The 12,087-nt window shown below is 51.1% G+C and overlaps 1 protein-coding gene across 1 annotated transcript in view; it reads left to right on the plus strand.

Annotated features, from left to right (window-relative positions):
* Positions 1–12,087, plus strand: part of LMF1 (lipase maturation factor 1) — a 233,059-nt gene that overhangs the window by 40,015 nt on the left and 180,957 nt on the right. The window contains exon 3 of the mRNA XM_038762772.1: positions 408–418. Coding sequence (XP_038618700.1) covers positions 408–418 — 11 coding nt within the window. The remainder of the gene's footprint in view (positions 1–407; positions 419–12,087) is intronic.

Below are 12,087 nucleotides of genomic sequence, written 5' to 3' on the forward strand. Positions count from 1 at the left end.
CTCTTTCTCCTCACGTTCACCCTCCACGGGGACAGAGCCTGTTCCCTCGGTAAGTCATCCTGACCCTCCTCTTCCTAGTCGGCTCGTGCCCGCCGGTAGCACTGCCCAACAAGATAATCTATTGTTTCCTCCTCAAAAGTCGTGGGCGGGGTGGGGGTGGGGGGGTGTCAAGGGCCTCACAGGGCAATTTTGCTAGTAAAAACAGTGGTCGGGTACATGAGTCAACCTGTACAAAGTGCTCCAGGTGGCTGCATGGGCATGTCATCGGTTTCAGTCAAGTTTGCACATGTTAATTCTGCGACAGGTTGAACGTGTTAAGGCAAACTTTAGAAACAAAAGCAATTTGAGGGAAAACTCCAAGGATTGCTAAGCGAAGATTTTAACACTGTTTTCTGTTTCTTTTTCAGGTATTCTTTTGGTAAGTGAATCTATTTTGAAAAAAATCCTCCTCGTGCTGTATATTTTGGGGTAGGTGACATTTAAATATTTTATATCGCTTTGTGTGGAGAACTCTACTCTCCCCTCTGTCCTTCCAATCAACCAGTCAATTGATCCTTGATATTTGAGTGCTTACTGTGCACAGGAAGCCCTTGGGAGAGTAAGGTAGAATTTGTAGACATGATTCTTGCCCTCGAAGAGCTGATGTTCTACTCCTTGCTAAGTCCTGTACCGAGTGTTTGGGAGAGGACCGTAGATGTAGTAGACATGACCACTGTTCTCAAAGACTTAAAAATCTACTGTGTGCAGAGCAAGCAATCCATCAGTGGCATTTATTGCATGCTTACCTTGTGCAGAGCACTGGACTATGGGCTTGGGAGAGTCCTGTGCAGTAGAGTTGGTAGACATGATTCCTGCCCATAAAGAGCTTCCAGGTTAGCATGAAATAGGCATTAAATTAAATTAAATTACGGGTAGGGGAAATGGCAGTGTAAGGATATGGGTGTAAGCACTGTGGGGCTGAAAGTGGGGCGGACATGAAGTGCTTAAAGCGTATAGAGAAGCAGCGTGGCTCAGTGGTAGGAGCCTGGGCTTTGGAGTCAGAGGTCAGGGGTTCAAATCCCAGCTCCACCAATTGTCAGCTGTGTGACTTTGGGCAAGTCGCTTAACTTCTCTGTGCCTCAGTTCCCTCATCTGTAAAATGGGGATTAAGACTCTGCGCCCCACGTGGGACAACCAGATCACCTTGTATCCCCGCAGCGCTTAGAACAGTGCTTTGCACATAGTAAGCGCTTAACAAATACCATCGTTATTATTATTATAGTTCAAGGGCACAGGTGATGCGGAAGGGAGAGCAAGTGGGGGAATGAGGGCTTGGTCGGGGAAGGCCTCTAGGAGGAGATGTGATTTTAGGAGGGCTTTCTTCTCCTGGTTCTCCTCCCACCTCTCTCCCCGCTCCTTCTCGGTATCTTCTGTGGGCTTCTCCTCTGCCTCCCATCCCCTAACTGTGGGAGTCCCTCAAGGCTCAGTTCTGGATCCCCTTCTAGTTTCCATCTACACCCACCCTCATTTGCTCCCATGGCTTCAACTACCATCTCTATGTGAATGATTCCCAAATCTACATCTCCACCCCTGAACTTGCAGCTTCTCTGCAGTCTCATATTTCCTCCTACCTTCAGGGCATCTGTACTTGGATGTCCCACTGACCCCTTCAAGTTAACATGTCCATAACAGAACTCCTCATCTTCCCTCCCAAACCCTCTCCTCCCTGTGACTTACCCATCACTGTAGACAGCACCACCATCCTTCGTGTTTCACAGATACCTCAATCTTGTGTAACTAACCTCTGATCTCTCTCTTACCTTCCTTCCACTGTCCTGGAACTCCCTCCCCCTTTATGTCTGACAGAGCACCATTCTCCCCACCTCCAAAGCCCTCCTGAAATCCTGAAGTCATATCTCCTCCAAGATGCCTTCTGTGATTAAGCCCTCATCTCCTCTACTCCCTCGCTCTCCTGTGCCGCCCTTGCACTTGGGTCTATACCCTCTATTCACCCCATCCTCAGCCTCACAGCACTCTGTACATATTTGTAATTGGTTTTAATGTCTGCCTTCCCCTCTAGACTGTAAGCTCCTTGTGAGCAGGGTACACATCTACCAACTCTCCCAAGGGCCTAGCACAGTACGCTGCACAGGGTTAACACTCAGTAAATGCGATTGACTGATCGATTGCTTTGAAGATGGGAAAGGTGGTGGCAGGAAGGCTTTCCCGCTCCATCCAGCAGCGTGGCTCAGTGGAAAGAGCCCGGGCTTTGGAGTCAGAGGTCAGGGGTTCAAATCCCACCTCTGCCAATTGTCAGCTGTGTGACTTTGGGCAAGTCACTTGACTTCCCTGGGCCTCAGTTCCCTCATCTGTAAAATGGGGATTAAGATTGTGAGCCCCCTAGGGGACAACCTGATCACCTTGTAACCTCCCCAGCGCTTAGAACAGTGCTTTGCACATAGTAAGCGCTTAATAAATGCCATCATTACTATTATTATTAACATCCCTGGCCCTGTGTCATATCGTGTCACCCCAGCAGCTTCCACTTAGCCCCCGTGTCTGTTTCTGTGGAGAATAGAAGGGGGTGTAGTCCTGCCCGTGGCTTTAAAGTCGATTGCTCCCTCTGGTCACTACCAGTCATTTAGTTTATATTTAGCGACTGTCTCCCCCACTAGATTCTAAGCTCCTTGAGGGCAGAGATTGTGTCTACTAAAATACTTTTTTATGATATTGGTTAAGTGCTGTCTGTGTGCCAGGCACTATTCTAAATGCTGGGGTCGACACCAGCTAATCAAGTTGGACACGGTCCATGTTCCACATGAGGCTCACAGTCTTACCCCTCTTTTTACAATGAGGTAACTGAGGCACAGGGGAGTTAAGTAACTTGGCCAAGATCACCCAGCAGACACGTAGCAGAGCCAGGATGAGATTAGAACCTAGGTCCTTCTGAGTCCCGGGCCTGTGCTCTATCCACTAGGCCACGCCACTTCTATTGCATTGTCCTCTTCAAAGCACTCAGTACAGTGTTCTGCCCACAGTAAGCGCTCAGTAAGCAGCATCGGTGGATGGGTGTGAGTCCGTGTGCCAGGCACTATTCTAAATGCTGGGGTCGACACCAGCTAATCAAGTTGGACACGGTCCGTGTTCCACATGAGGCTTACAGTCTTACCCTGAGCCCACTGTTGGGTAGGGACTGTCTCTATATGTTGCCAACTTGTACTTCCCAAGCGCCTAGTACAGTGCTCTGCACACAGTAAGCGCTCAATAAATATGATTGATTGATTGATGGGTGGCCCAGAAGGTGGCTTTGTTTGAAAAGTTCCTGGGCTGAGCTGGAAGTGTGTAAGGTTGCGTTGTGCCCCCTGGCCAGGATGTCAAAGCACATGTCCCTTCAAGGACCTACTTCCCTTCAAGGCTCTACTGAGAGCTCACCTCGTCCAGGATGCCTTCCCAGACTGAGCCCCTTCCTTCCTCTTCCCCTCGTCCCCCTCTCCATCCCCCCCATCTTACCTCCTTCCCTTCCCCACAGCACCTGTATATATGTATATATGTTTGTACATATTTATTACTCTATTTATTTATTTATTTTACTTGTACATATCTATTCCTTTTATTTTATTTTGTTAGTATGTTTGGTTTTGTTCTCTGTCTCCCCCTTTTAGACTGTGAGCCCACTGTTGGGTAGGGACTGTCTCTATATGTTGCCAACTTGGACTTCCCAAGCGCTTAGTACAGTGCTCTGCACACAGTAAGCACTCAATAAATGCGATTGATTGATTGATTGATGTCCTGCGCCCAGCTGAGTCGGTAGAGGAGCCTTTGAAGTCCGGCTATCAAAAGGTCCCCACTTCCCAGGCTCGGCAAGTTTCCCCGTGGCCGCCTAGGAGGTGGAGCGGGCAAAGGCCCTGCTGCCTCGGTTCTGCCCTCCCCGAACAGCAGGCCTGTTGGCTTCCCGCCAGTTGAAAAGGAGGTGTCCCCTCCCCTCGGCATTTCATCTGTCCCACCCGGCGGCCGTATCCGATCCCAGCAGAACCTGGGGGCCGGGAGCCGGAGAGGGGGGTCGAGGCCGGGAGTTGAGGGCCGGGGTCGAGGGTGGGGGCCAGGCTCAGCTGGCTCTGGAGGCGGATGGGGAACGGGCCCCATCCTCCCCAGACAGTTGGGCCGGTTAGGAACTCCGGGCTCTGGCTGGGGAGGACAGAGTGGGTGGGCTTTGTGTAGGAAGCAGCATGGTGTACTGGATAGAGCATAACCCTGGGAATCAGAAGGTCATGTGTTCTAATCTCAGCTCTGCCACTTGCCTGCTGAGTGACCTTTGGCAAGTCACTTCACTTCTTCGGGCCTCAGTCATCTCCCCTGTAAAATGGGGGCTGAGACTGTGAGCTCTACAACAGGACAGGAACTGTGTCCAACTCGATTTGCTTGTATCCACTCCAGCACTTAGTATAGTGCCTGGCACAGAGTAAGCGCTTAGTATCATTATTATTGTTACTATAGGTCAACTTGTGAGTCCAGAATGTCCAGCGAAGGACTCAACTCCCATCCCCAGCTGCTGGAGGAAGCTGGAGAGAGTCAGTCTCGGGCCTTGGGTGCCTGGGTTGTAAAATGGGGACCTGGGCCGATCCCTCCCTGGGCACGAGTTGGTCAGTGAGAGTGAACTGGGTGCATGGTACAGTGCTCTGCAGGTCCCTGGCATGGAGCTCTGCAGACTGTGGGCTCCCGGTACGGTGCTCTGGAGACCACAGCCCCCCATTACTGTGCTCTGCAGACTGTGGGCCCCTGGTTAGGCGCTCTGCTGACTGTGGGCCCCCCTGTATGATGCTCTGCAGACCACAGGCCTCCAAGTACGGTGCTCTGTGGACCATGGGACCCTGGTACAGTGCCCTGCAGACTGTGGGTGCCCGGTATGATGATCCGTAGACCGCGGGCCCCCAACATGATGCTCTGCAGACTGTGGGTGCCCAGTATGATGCTCTACAGACCACATAGGCCCTGGGTACGATGCTTTACAGACTCTGGGCCCATGGTACGGTGCTCTCAGACCACGGGCCTCCGGTCCGATGTTCTGTAGACCGTGGGTGACCGGTGTGCTTTGCAGACCAAGGACCCCCGGTCTGGTGCTCTGAGGACTGTAGACAGGCCCTGGATAAGTGGTGGCATCTTTGGTGAGCTGCAGACATAAATGAACAAGTCCTCCCTGTAGACCAGGGAAACAACTGCTCCATCTCTGTTTTGGAGAGCAAATGTTCATGATTACGGTGGTGTACACATTTCTGTTGTGAAAATGCTGAATTCCGTTCTCTAGTCCAACCCAAAGGCACAGTTTGCACCTTTTGTGAACACTGCAGCCAATGAGACTGATAGGCTTTAGTTGGTTCTCATGTTGGTTTTTGGTTTCTGGGTGAAGGCCTCTGAAGGTGGAAGGATGTAGACCTCCCTCCCCTAACCTGGGAGGGGAGCTCGGTTGGATGGACGGGCTGGCCCCGTTTCAGGGGATTTGGCCCAGCATGGCAGTTATCACCAAAGTGGAAGGTCAGGCTGGAAAAGGGCCCTGCTCTTCCCTTCCTCCCTCTGGGCAAACTGCTTCACCAAGAGCTGTCCATCTCCAAGCTTCCTGCTGTGGGGAATTGCCTTCTTTCCCAGTCTAAAATCTGGGGCTCCAGTTTTTTGCATCCCCGGTTTCTTGGTGCACATGTTCATGCGCTCTCTCCTCCTCTCTCTCATTCAGGCGTATTTATTGAGCACTTACTGTGTGCAGAACACTGTACTAAGCACTTGGGAAGTACAAATGGGCAACATATAGAGATGGTCCCTACCCAACAACGGGCTCACAGTCTAGAAGGGGAAGACAGAGAACAAAACAAAACATGTATACAGTTGTCAATACCATTAGAATAAATAGAATTATAGCTATATACCCATCAATAATAAAAGAGTAATAAATATGTACAAATATATGCAAGTGCTTAGGGAGGGGAAGGGGTAGGACAGCGGTGGGGGGGGGCGATGGAGAGGGGAGGAGGAGAGGAAAAAAGCGGGGGGGGGGGGGCGCAGTCTGGGAAGGCCTCCTGGAGGAGATGAGCTCTCAGTAGGGCTTTGAAGGGAGGAAGAGCTAGTTTGGCAGATGTGTGGATGGAGGGCATTCCATTCATTCATTCATTCATTCAGTCGTATTTATTGAGCCCTTACTGTGTGCAGAGCACTGTACTAAGCACTTGGGAAGTACAAATGAGCAACATATAGAGACGGTCCCTACCAAACAACGGGCTCACAGTCTAGAAGGGGGAGACAGACAACAAAACAAAACAAGTAGACAGTTGTCAGTACCATCAGAATAAATAGAATTATAGCTGTATGCAAATCAATAATAAAATAAATAGAGTAATAAATATGTACAAATATATACAAGTACTGTGGGGAGGGAAAGGGGTAGGACAGAGGTGAGGGGGTGATGGAGAGGGGAGGAGGAGGAGGAGAGGAAAAAAGGGGGGGGGGGGCGCAGTCTGGGAAGGCCTCCTGGAGGAGATGAGCTCTCAGTAGGGCTTTGAAGGGAGGAAGAGAGCTAGTTTGGCAGATGTGTGGAGGGAGGGCATTCCATTCATTCATTCATTCAATCGTATTTATTGAGCGCTTACAGTGTGCAGAGCACTGTACTAAGTGCTTGGGAAGTACAAGTTGGCAACATAGAGATGGTCCCTACCAAACAGCGGGCTCACAGTCTAGAAGGGCGAGACAGACAACAGGACAAAACATGTGGACAGGTGTCAAGTCATCAGAAGAAATAGAAATAAAGCTAGATGCATATCATTAACACAATAAATAGAATAGTAAATATGTACAAGTAAAATAGAGTAATAAATCTGTACAAATATATATACAGGTGCTGTGGGTAGGGGAAGGAGGTAGAACGGGGGGATGGGGAGGAGGAGAGGAAAAAGGGGGCTCAGTCTGGGAAAGCCTCCTGGAGGAGGTGAGCTCTCACTAGGGCTTTGAAGGAAGGAAGAGAGCTAGCTTGGCAGATGTGCGGAGGGAGGGTGTTCCAGGCCAGGGGGAGGACGTGGGCCGGGGGTTGACGGCGGGACAGGTGAGAACGAGGCACGGTTAGGAGGTTAGCGGCAGAGGAGCGGAGGGTGTGGGCTGGGCTGGAGAAGGAGAGAAGGGAGGTGAGGTAGGAGGGGGTGAGGTGATGGACAGCCTTGAAGCCTAGAGTGAGGAGTTTTTGCTTGATGCCTAGGTTGACTGGTACCCACTGGAAATTCCAGGCCAGAGGTAGGACGTGGGCCTGGGGTTCACAGCGGGACAGGTGAGAACGAGGCACAGTGAGGAGGTTAGCGGCAGAGGAGCAGAGGTTGCGGGCTGGGCTATTGAAAGAGAGAAAGGAGTTGAGGTAGGAGGGGGCGAGGTGATAGAGAGCTTTGAAGCCGAGAGTGAGGAGTGTTTGCTTGATTCGAAGGTTGACAGGCAATCACTGGAGATTTTTGAGGAGGGGAGTGACATGCCCAGAGCGTTTCTGTACAAAGATAATCCAGGCAGCAGAGTGAAGTATAGACTGAAGCAGGGAGAGACAGGAGAATGGGAGATCAGAGAGGAGGCTGATGGAGTCATCCAGTCGGGATAGGATGAGAGATTGAACTAGCAAGGTAGTGGTTTGGATGGAGAGGAAAGGGCGGATCTTGGCGATGTTACGGAGGTGAGACCGGCAGGTTTTGGTGATGGATTGGATGTGTGGGGTGAATGAGAGAGCGGAGTCAAGGGTGACACCAAGGTTGCAGGCTTGTGAAACGAGAAGGATGGTAGTGCCGTCTACAGTGACGGGAAAGTCAGGGAGAGGGCAGGGTTTGAGAGGAAAGATAAGGAGCTCAAACTTGGACATGCTGAGTTTTAGATGGTGGGCAGACATCCAAATGGAGGTCTCCCGAAGGCAGGAGATACGTGCCTGGAGGGAGGAAGAGAGAACAGGGTTGGAGATTTAGATTTGGGTGTCATCAGCGTTGAGATGATAGTTGAAGCCTTGGAAGTGAGTGAGTTCACCAAGGGAGTGAGTAGACATAGAGAACAGAAGGGGACCAAAACTGGCCCTTGAGGAACCCCTGCAGTAAGGGGATGGGAGGGGGAGGAGGAACCCGCAAAGAAGACTGAGAATGAATGGCCGGAGAGATGAGGAGAACCAGGAGAGGATGGAGACTGTGAAGCCAAGGTTGGATAACATGTTGAGGAGAAGGGGGTGGTCCATAGTGTCGAAGGCAGCTGAGGGATCGAGGGGTATTAGGATAGAGTAGGAGCCATTGGATTTGGCAAGAAGGAGGTCACTGGTGACCTTTGAGAGGGCAGTTTCAGTGGCGTGTAGAGGACGGAAGCCAGATTGGAAGGGGTCTAGGAGAGAGTTGGAGTTGAGGAATTCAAGGCAACAAGTGTAGATGACTCATTCTAGGAGTTTGGAAAGGAAGGGTAGGAGGGAGATAGGGTGATAACTAGAAGGGGCAGTGGGATAAAGAGGGTTTTTTTCAGATGGGGGAAATGTGGGCGCATGTTTGAAGGCAGAGGGGAAGGAACCAGTGGAGGGTGAGCGGTTGGAGATGAAAGTTAAGGAGGGCAGGAGGGAAGGGGCGAGAGATTTCATGAGATGAGAGGGAATGGGGTCCGAAGCACAGGTGGATGGGGTGGCACTTGAGAGGAGGGAGGAGATCTCATCTGAAGATACTGCTGGGAAGGATGGGAAAGTAGCAGAGAGGGTTGATAGTGAGGGGGGCTGGAGAAGGGGGAGAGGTGACTTTGGGGAGCTCAGACCTGATGGAGTTAATTTTACTAATGAAGTAAGAGGCCAGACAGTTGGTGGTGAGGGATGGAGGAGGGGAAGGAACGGGGGCCTGAGGAGGGAGTTAAATGTCTGGAACAGCTGACGGAGGTGATGGGCATGGGTGTCAATAAGGGAAGAAAAATAGTTTTGCCTGGCAGAGGAGAGGGCAGAGTTAAGGCAGGAAAGGATAAATTTAAAGTGAACAAGGTTGGCTTGGTGTTTAGACTCCTCCTACACTCATCCTTTCTCTCTCTGTGTCCCTCTCTCCCCCCTTCTCTCTGTCTCCCTGTCTCTTTATGAGTGTGAGCCCTTTCCCTGGGCTGCAGGTGTGGAGGCCAGACCAGGCCAGAGGGGTCAGGTGGGTGGGAGGGCAGCGGGACCAGGCAGGTAGCCATAGGGAGGGAGAGAGGGAGGACAGCAGTGCTGGGTGGGCAGACAGATTGGAGGGAGGGAGGGCAGGCAGCGGGGCCAGACGGGTGGGAGGACCATGGGCCCCAGCCCAGGTCCCCAATCCCCACACTTTGAGCTTGCTGCCACCCCGGGGGGCCGTCGGGACCAGGAAGATCCCACCGACTGGGCTAAGTGAGAGGACTCCCCTGGTTTTGTGCCTCCTTGCCCCTCCGTCCCCCAACAAGAGGCTCTTGGCGGGTGTCCCCCCGGGCGCTGCTGGGCCAGGCTGGGGAGGGGGGCTCCTGGCCGGTGGGCTCTGAGGCCTCCGCGCCATCTGGTGTTTCTATTTCTCTGGGACAGTGGGAACTTTCCCTTTCACCTTATTAAAGCCATTTTTCAAGCTGTCACGGAGCGCGACCGGTGCCGGAGTCGGATGTGATGCGGCCCTGGACTCTTGCCCTCCGGGGTTTTCGATCCCATCGCCACCTCCCGCCAGCAGTTGTGAATTAAATGCTCCTGGCGACCTTTTACCCTCCCCGCTCTTAAATTCATGCTTTAAAAACAGCTTAATGAGGGGTTTACTGGCCCAATTGGAAGTTTTTATTAAAACCTATTAGTGCCCGAGTGTCTCCTGCCCGAAGGAAGTGGTTAGCCTCCGGCAGCTAAGCTCTGAGCTGGCCCCTTGCCGGGCTGGGCTGGGCCTGGCTGGGCTGGGCCTTACCTAACTGCTTCCAGATCCACTGCGGCCTGCCAGACCCCCTAAGCCCCTCTCCCTCCCTCCCTTGCTCTCCCTCCTCGCTCTCCTTCCCTCCCTTGCCTTCCCTCCCTCCCTCACTCTCCCTCCTTCCCTTCCTCTCCCTCCTCCTCCCTCCCCCCACTCTCCCTTTCCTTCCCTTCCTCCCTTTCCCTCTCTCTCTCCTCCCTCACTCACCTTTCTTCCCTCTCCCTCCCTCTTTCCCTCTCTCTCTCTCCCCCCTCCCTCATTCACCCCGTCTTCCTCTCATGCACTCTTCCCTTTTTCCCCTTCCTCTCTCCCCTTTTCCCTTGTTCCCCATCCCACTCTCCATCCAAAGTGCTACCACTCTGATCTAAGCATGTAGCTTATCCAGGCATGATTACTGTATCACCTGCCTTCTGTCTCTCCTCACTCCAGATCATACATCACTCTGCTGCCCAGATCATTTTTCTGAAAAACTTTTCAGTCCACACCTCCCCAGTCCTCATGAACCTCCAGTGGTGCCCATCTACCTCTGCTTCAAAAATGAAGAGAAGCAGCCTGGCTTAGTGGAAAGAGCACCAGCTGGGGAGTCAGAGGATGTGGGTTCTAATCCCAGCTCTGCCACTTATCAACTGTGTGACTTTGGACAAATCATTTAACTTCTTGGTGCCTCAGTTACCTTATCTGTAAAATGGAGATTGACTATGCCCCATGTGGGACAACCTGATTGCCTTGTATCTACCCCAGTGCTTAGAACAGTGCTTGGCACAGCACTTAACAAATGTTATTATTATTATTATTATTAATAGTAATGATAATAAAAATAAAAGAAACTCCTTCCCATCACCTGCAAATCGGTAAATCACCTTGCCACCTCCTACTACACTACTCTGATTTCCTTCTACAATTCAGGTTGCACACGTCCTCCTCTAATGCCAACCTACTCACTGTACCTCAGTCTTGTCTATCTCTCTGCCCACCCTTCACCTACATCCATGTCCTGCCTCTGGCCTGCAACTCCCTCCCCGTCATATATGATAAATGATCTCCTCACCTTCAAAACCTTATTAAAATCACATCTCCTCCAAGATGCTTTCCCTAAGTCCTCATCTCCCCTACTCCCTCTCCCTTCTATGTTGCCCTTGCATTTGACTCTTTATCCTTTACCCTTTATTCACTCCACCCCCTCAGCCCCAAAGCACTTATGTACGCAGTCCCAATTTATATTAATCTGTCTCCCCTTATAGATTGTAAGCTCTCTGTGGGCAGGGAACTTATCTACCAACTCTGTCTTATTGTATTCTCCCATGTGCTTTAGTAGAGTGCTCTGCACACAGTATTGTTATTATTATTATTACGTGCTGTTGAGTCGTTTGTGATTCATAGCGACTCCGTGGATATACTTTCTGCAGAATGTCTTGTCCTCTCCCATAATCCGCAACCTTTCTAATGGTTCTTCCGTCACCGTTATGGTCTCTGTTCATCTAGCTGCTGGTCTGCCTCTTCCTCGTTTTCCCTGGACTTTTTCTAGCACTAGTGTCTTCTCCAGAGAATTAGTCCTCCTGATTATGTGTGCAAAATATGCTAATCTAAATAGAGTTATTTGGCCTTCCAAAGACCACTTTGGCTTAATTTGCCCTAAAATCCGTTTGTTTGTTTTTCGGGCAGTCCATGATATCTGCAAAAGCCTTCTCCAACACCACATTTCAAAAGAATCGATGTTCTTTCTGTCCAGTTTTTTCACTGCCCAGCTTTCATATCCATACAGTGTCACTGGAAGCACCATATAATTGACAGTTTGAATTTTTGTGGCAATTTTTACATCAGCACATTTCATGACTTTTTCCAGGCACATAACAAATACCACAATTGTTATTATCATTAATAAATACTGTTGATTGATTTTCATCAAGTTCTCCCCACATTTGGAGACAATCACACTCCTCAAGATCAGATTTGTTCAAGAACTTCCATATGTGTCCCAGGTCCAGCAGCCCCCAACTTCAGGTCTCCAGTGCCCTGACCCCACTAGATTTCAGCCCCCTGCGCCTCCACTCCACAACATCCCTGCTCCAACACCTCCTGGCCTCGGGACTCTGGCATGGTCCAGCTCCACTGCATCCACTGTCTCGGTGCTCCTCAGCATCCTGTCTCCAAGGGTCCCAGCCTCAGTGCTCCACTGCATCTTAGCTCTGGGCATCCCAGC

This window comes from Tachyglossus aculeatus, chromosome 21, assembly GCF_015852505.1.
Source record: "Tachyglossus aculeatus isolate mTacAcu1 chromosome 21, mTacAcu1.pri, whole genome shotgun sequence".
Lineage (NCBI taxonomy): Eukaryota > Metazoa > Chordata > Mammalia > Monotremata > Tachyglossidae > Tachyglossus > Tachyglossus aculeatus.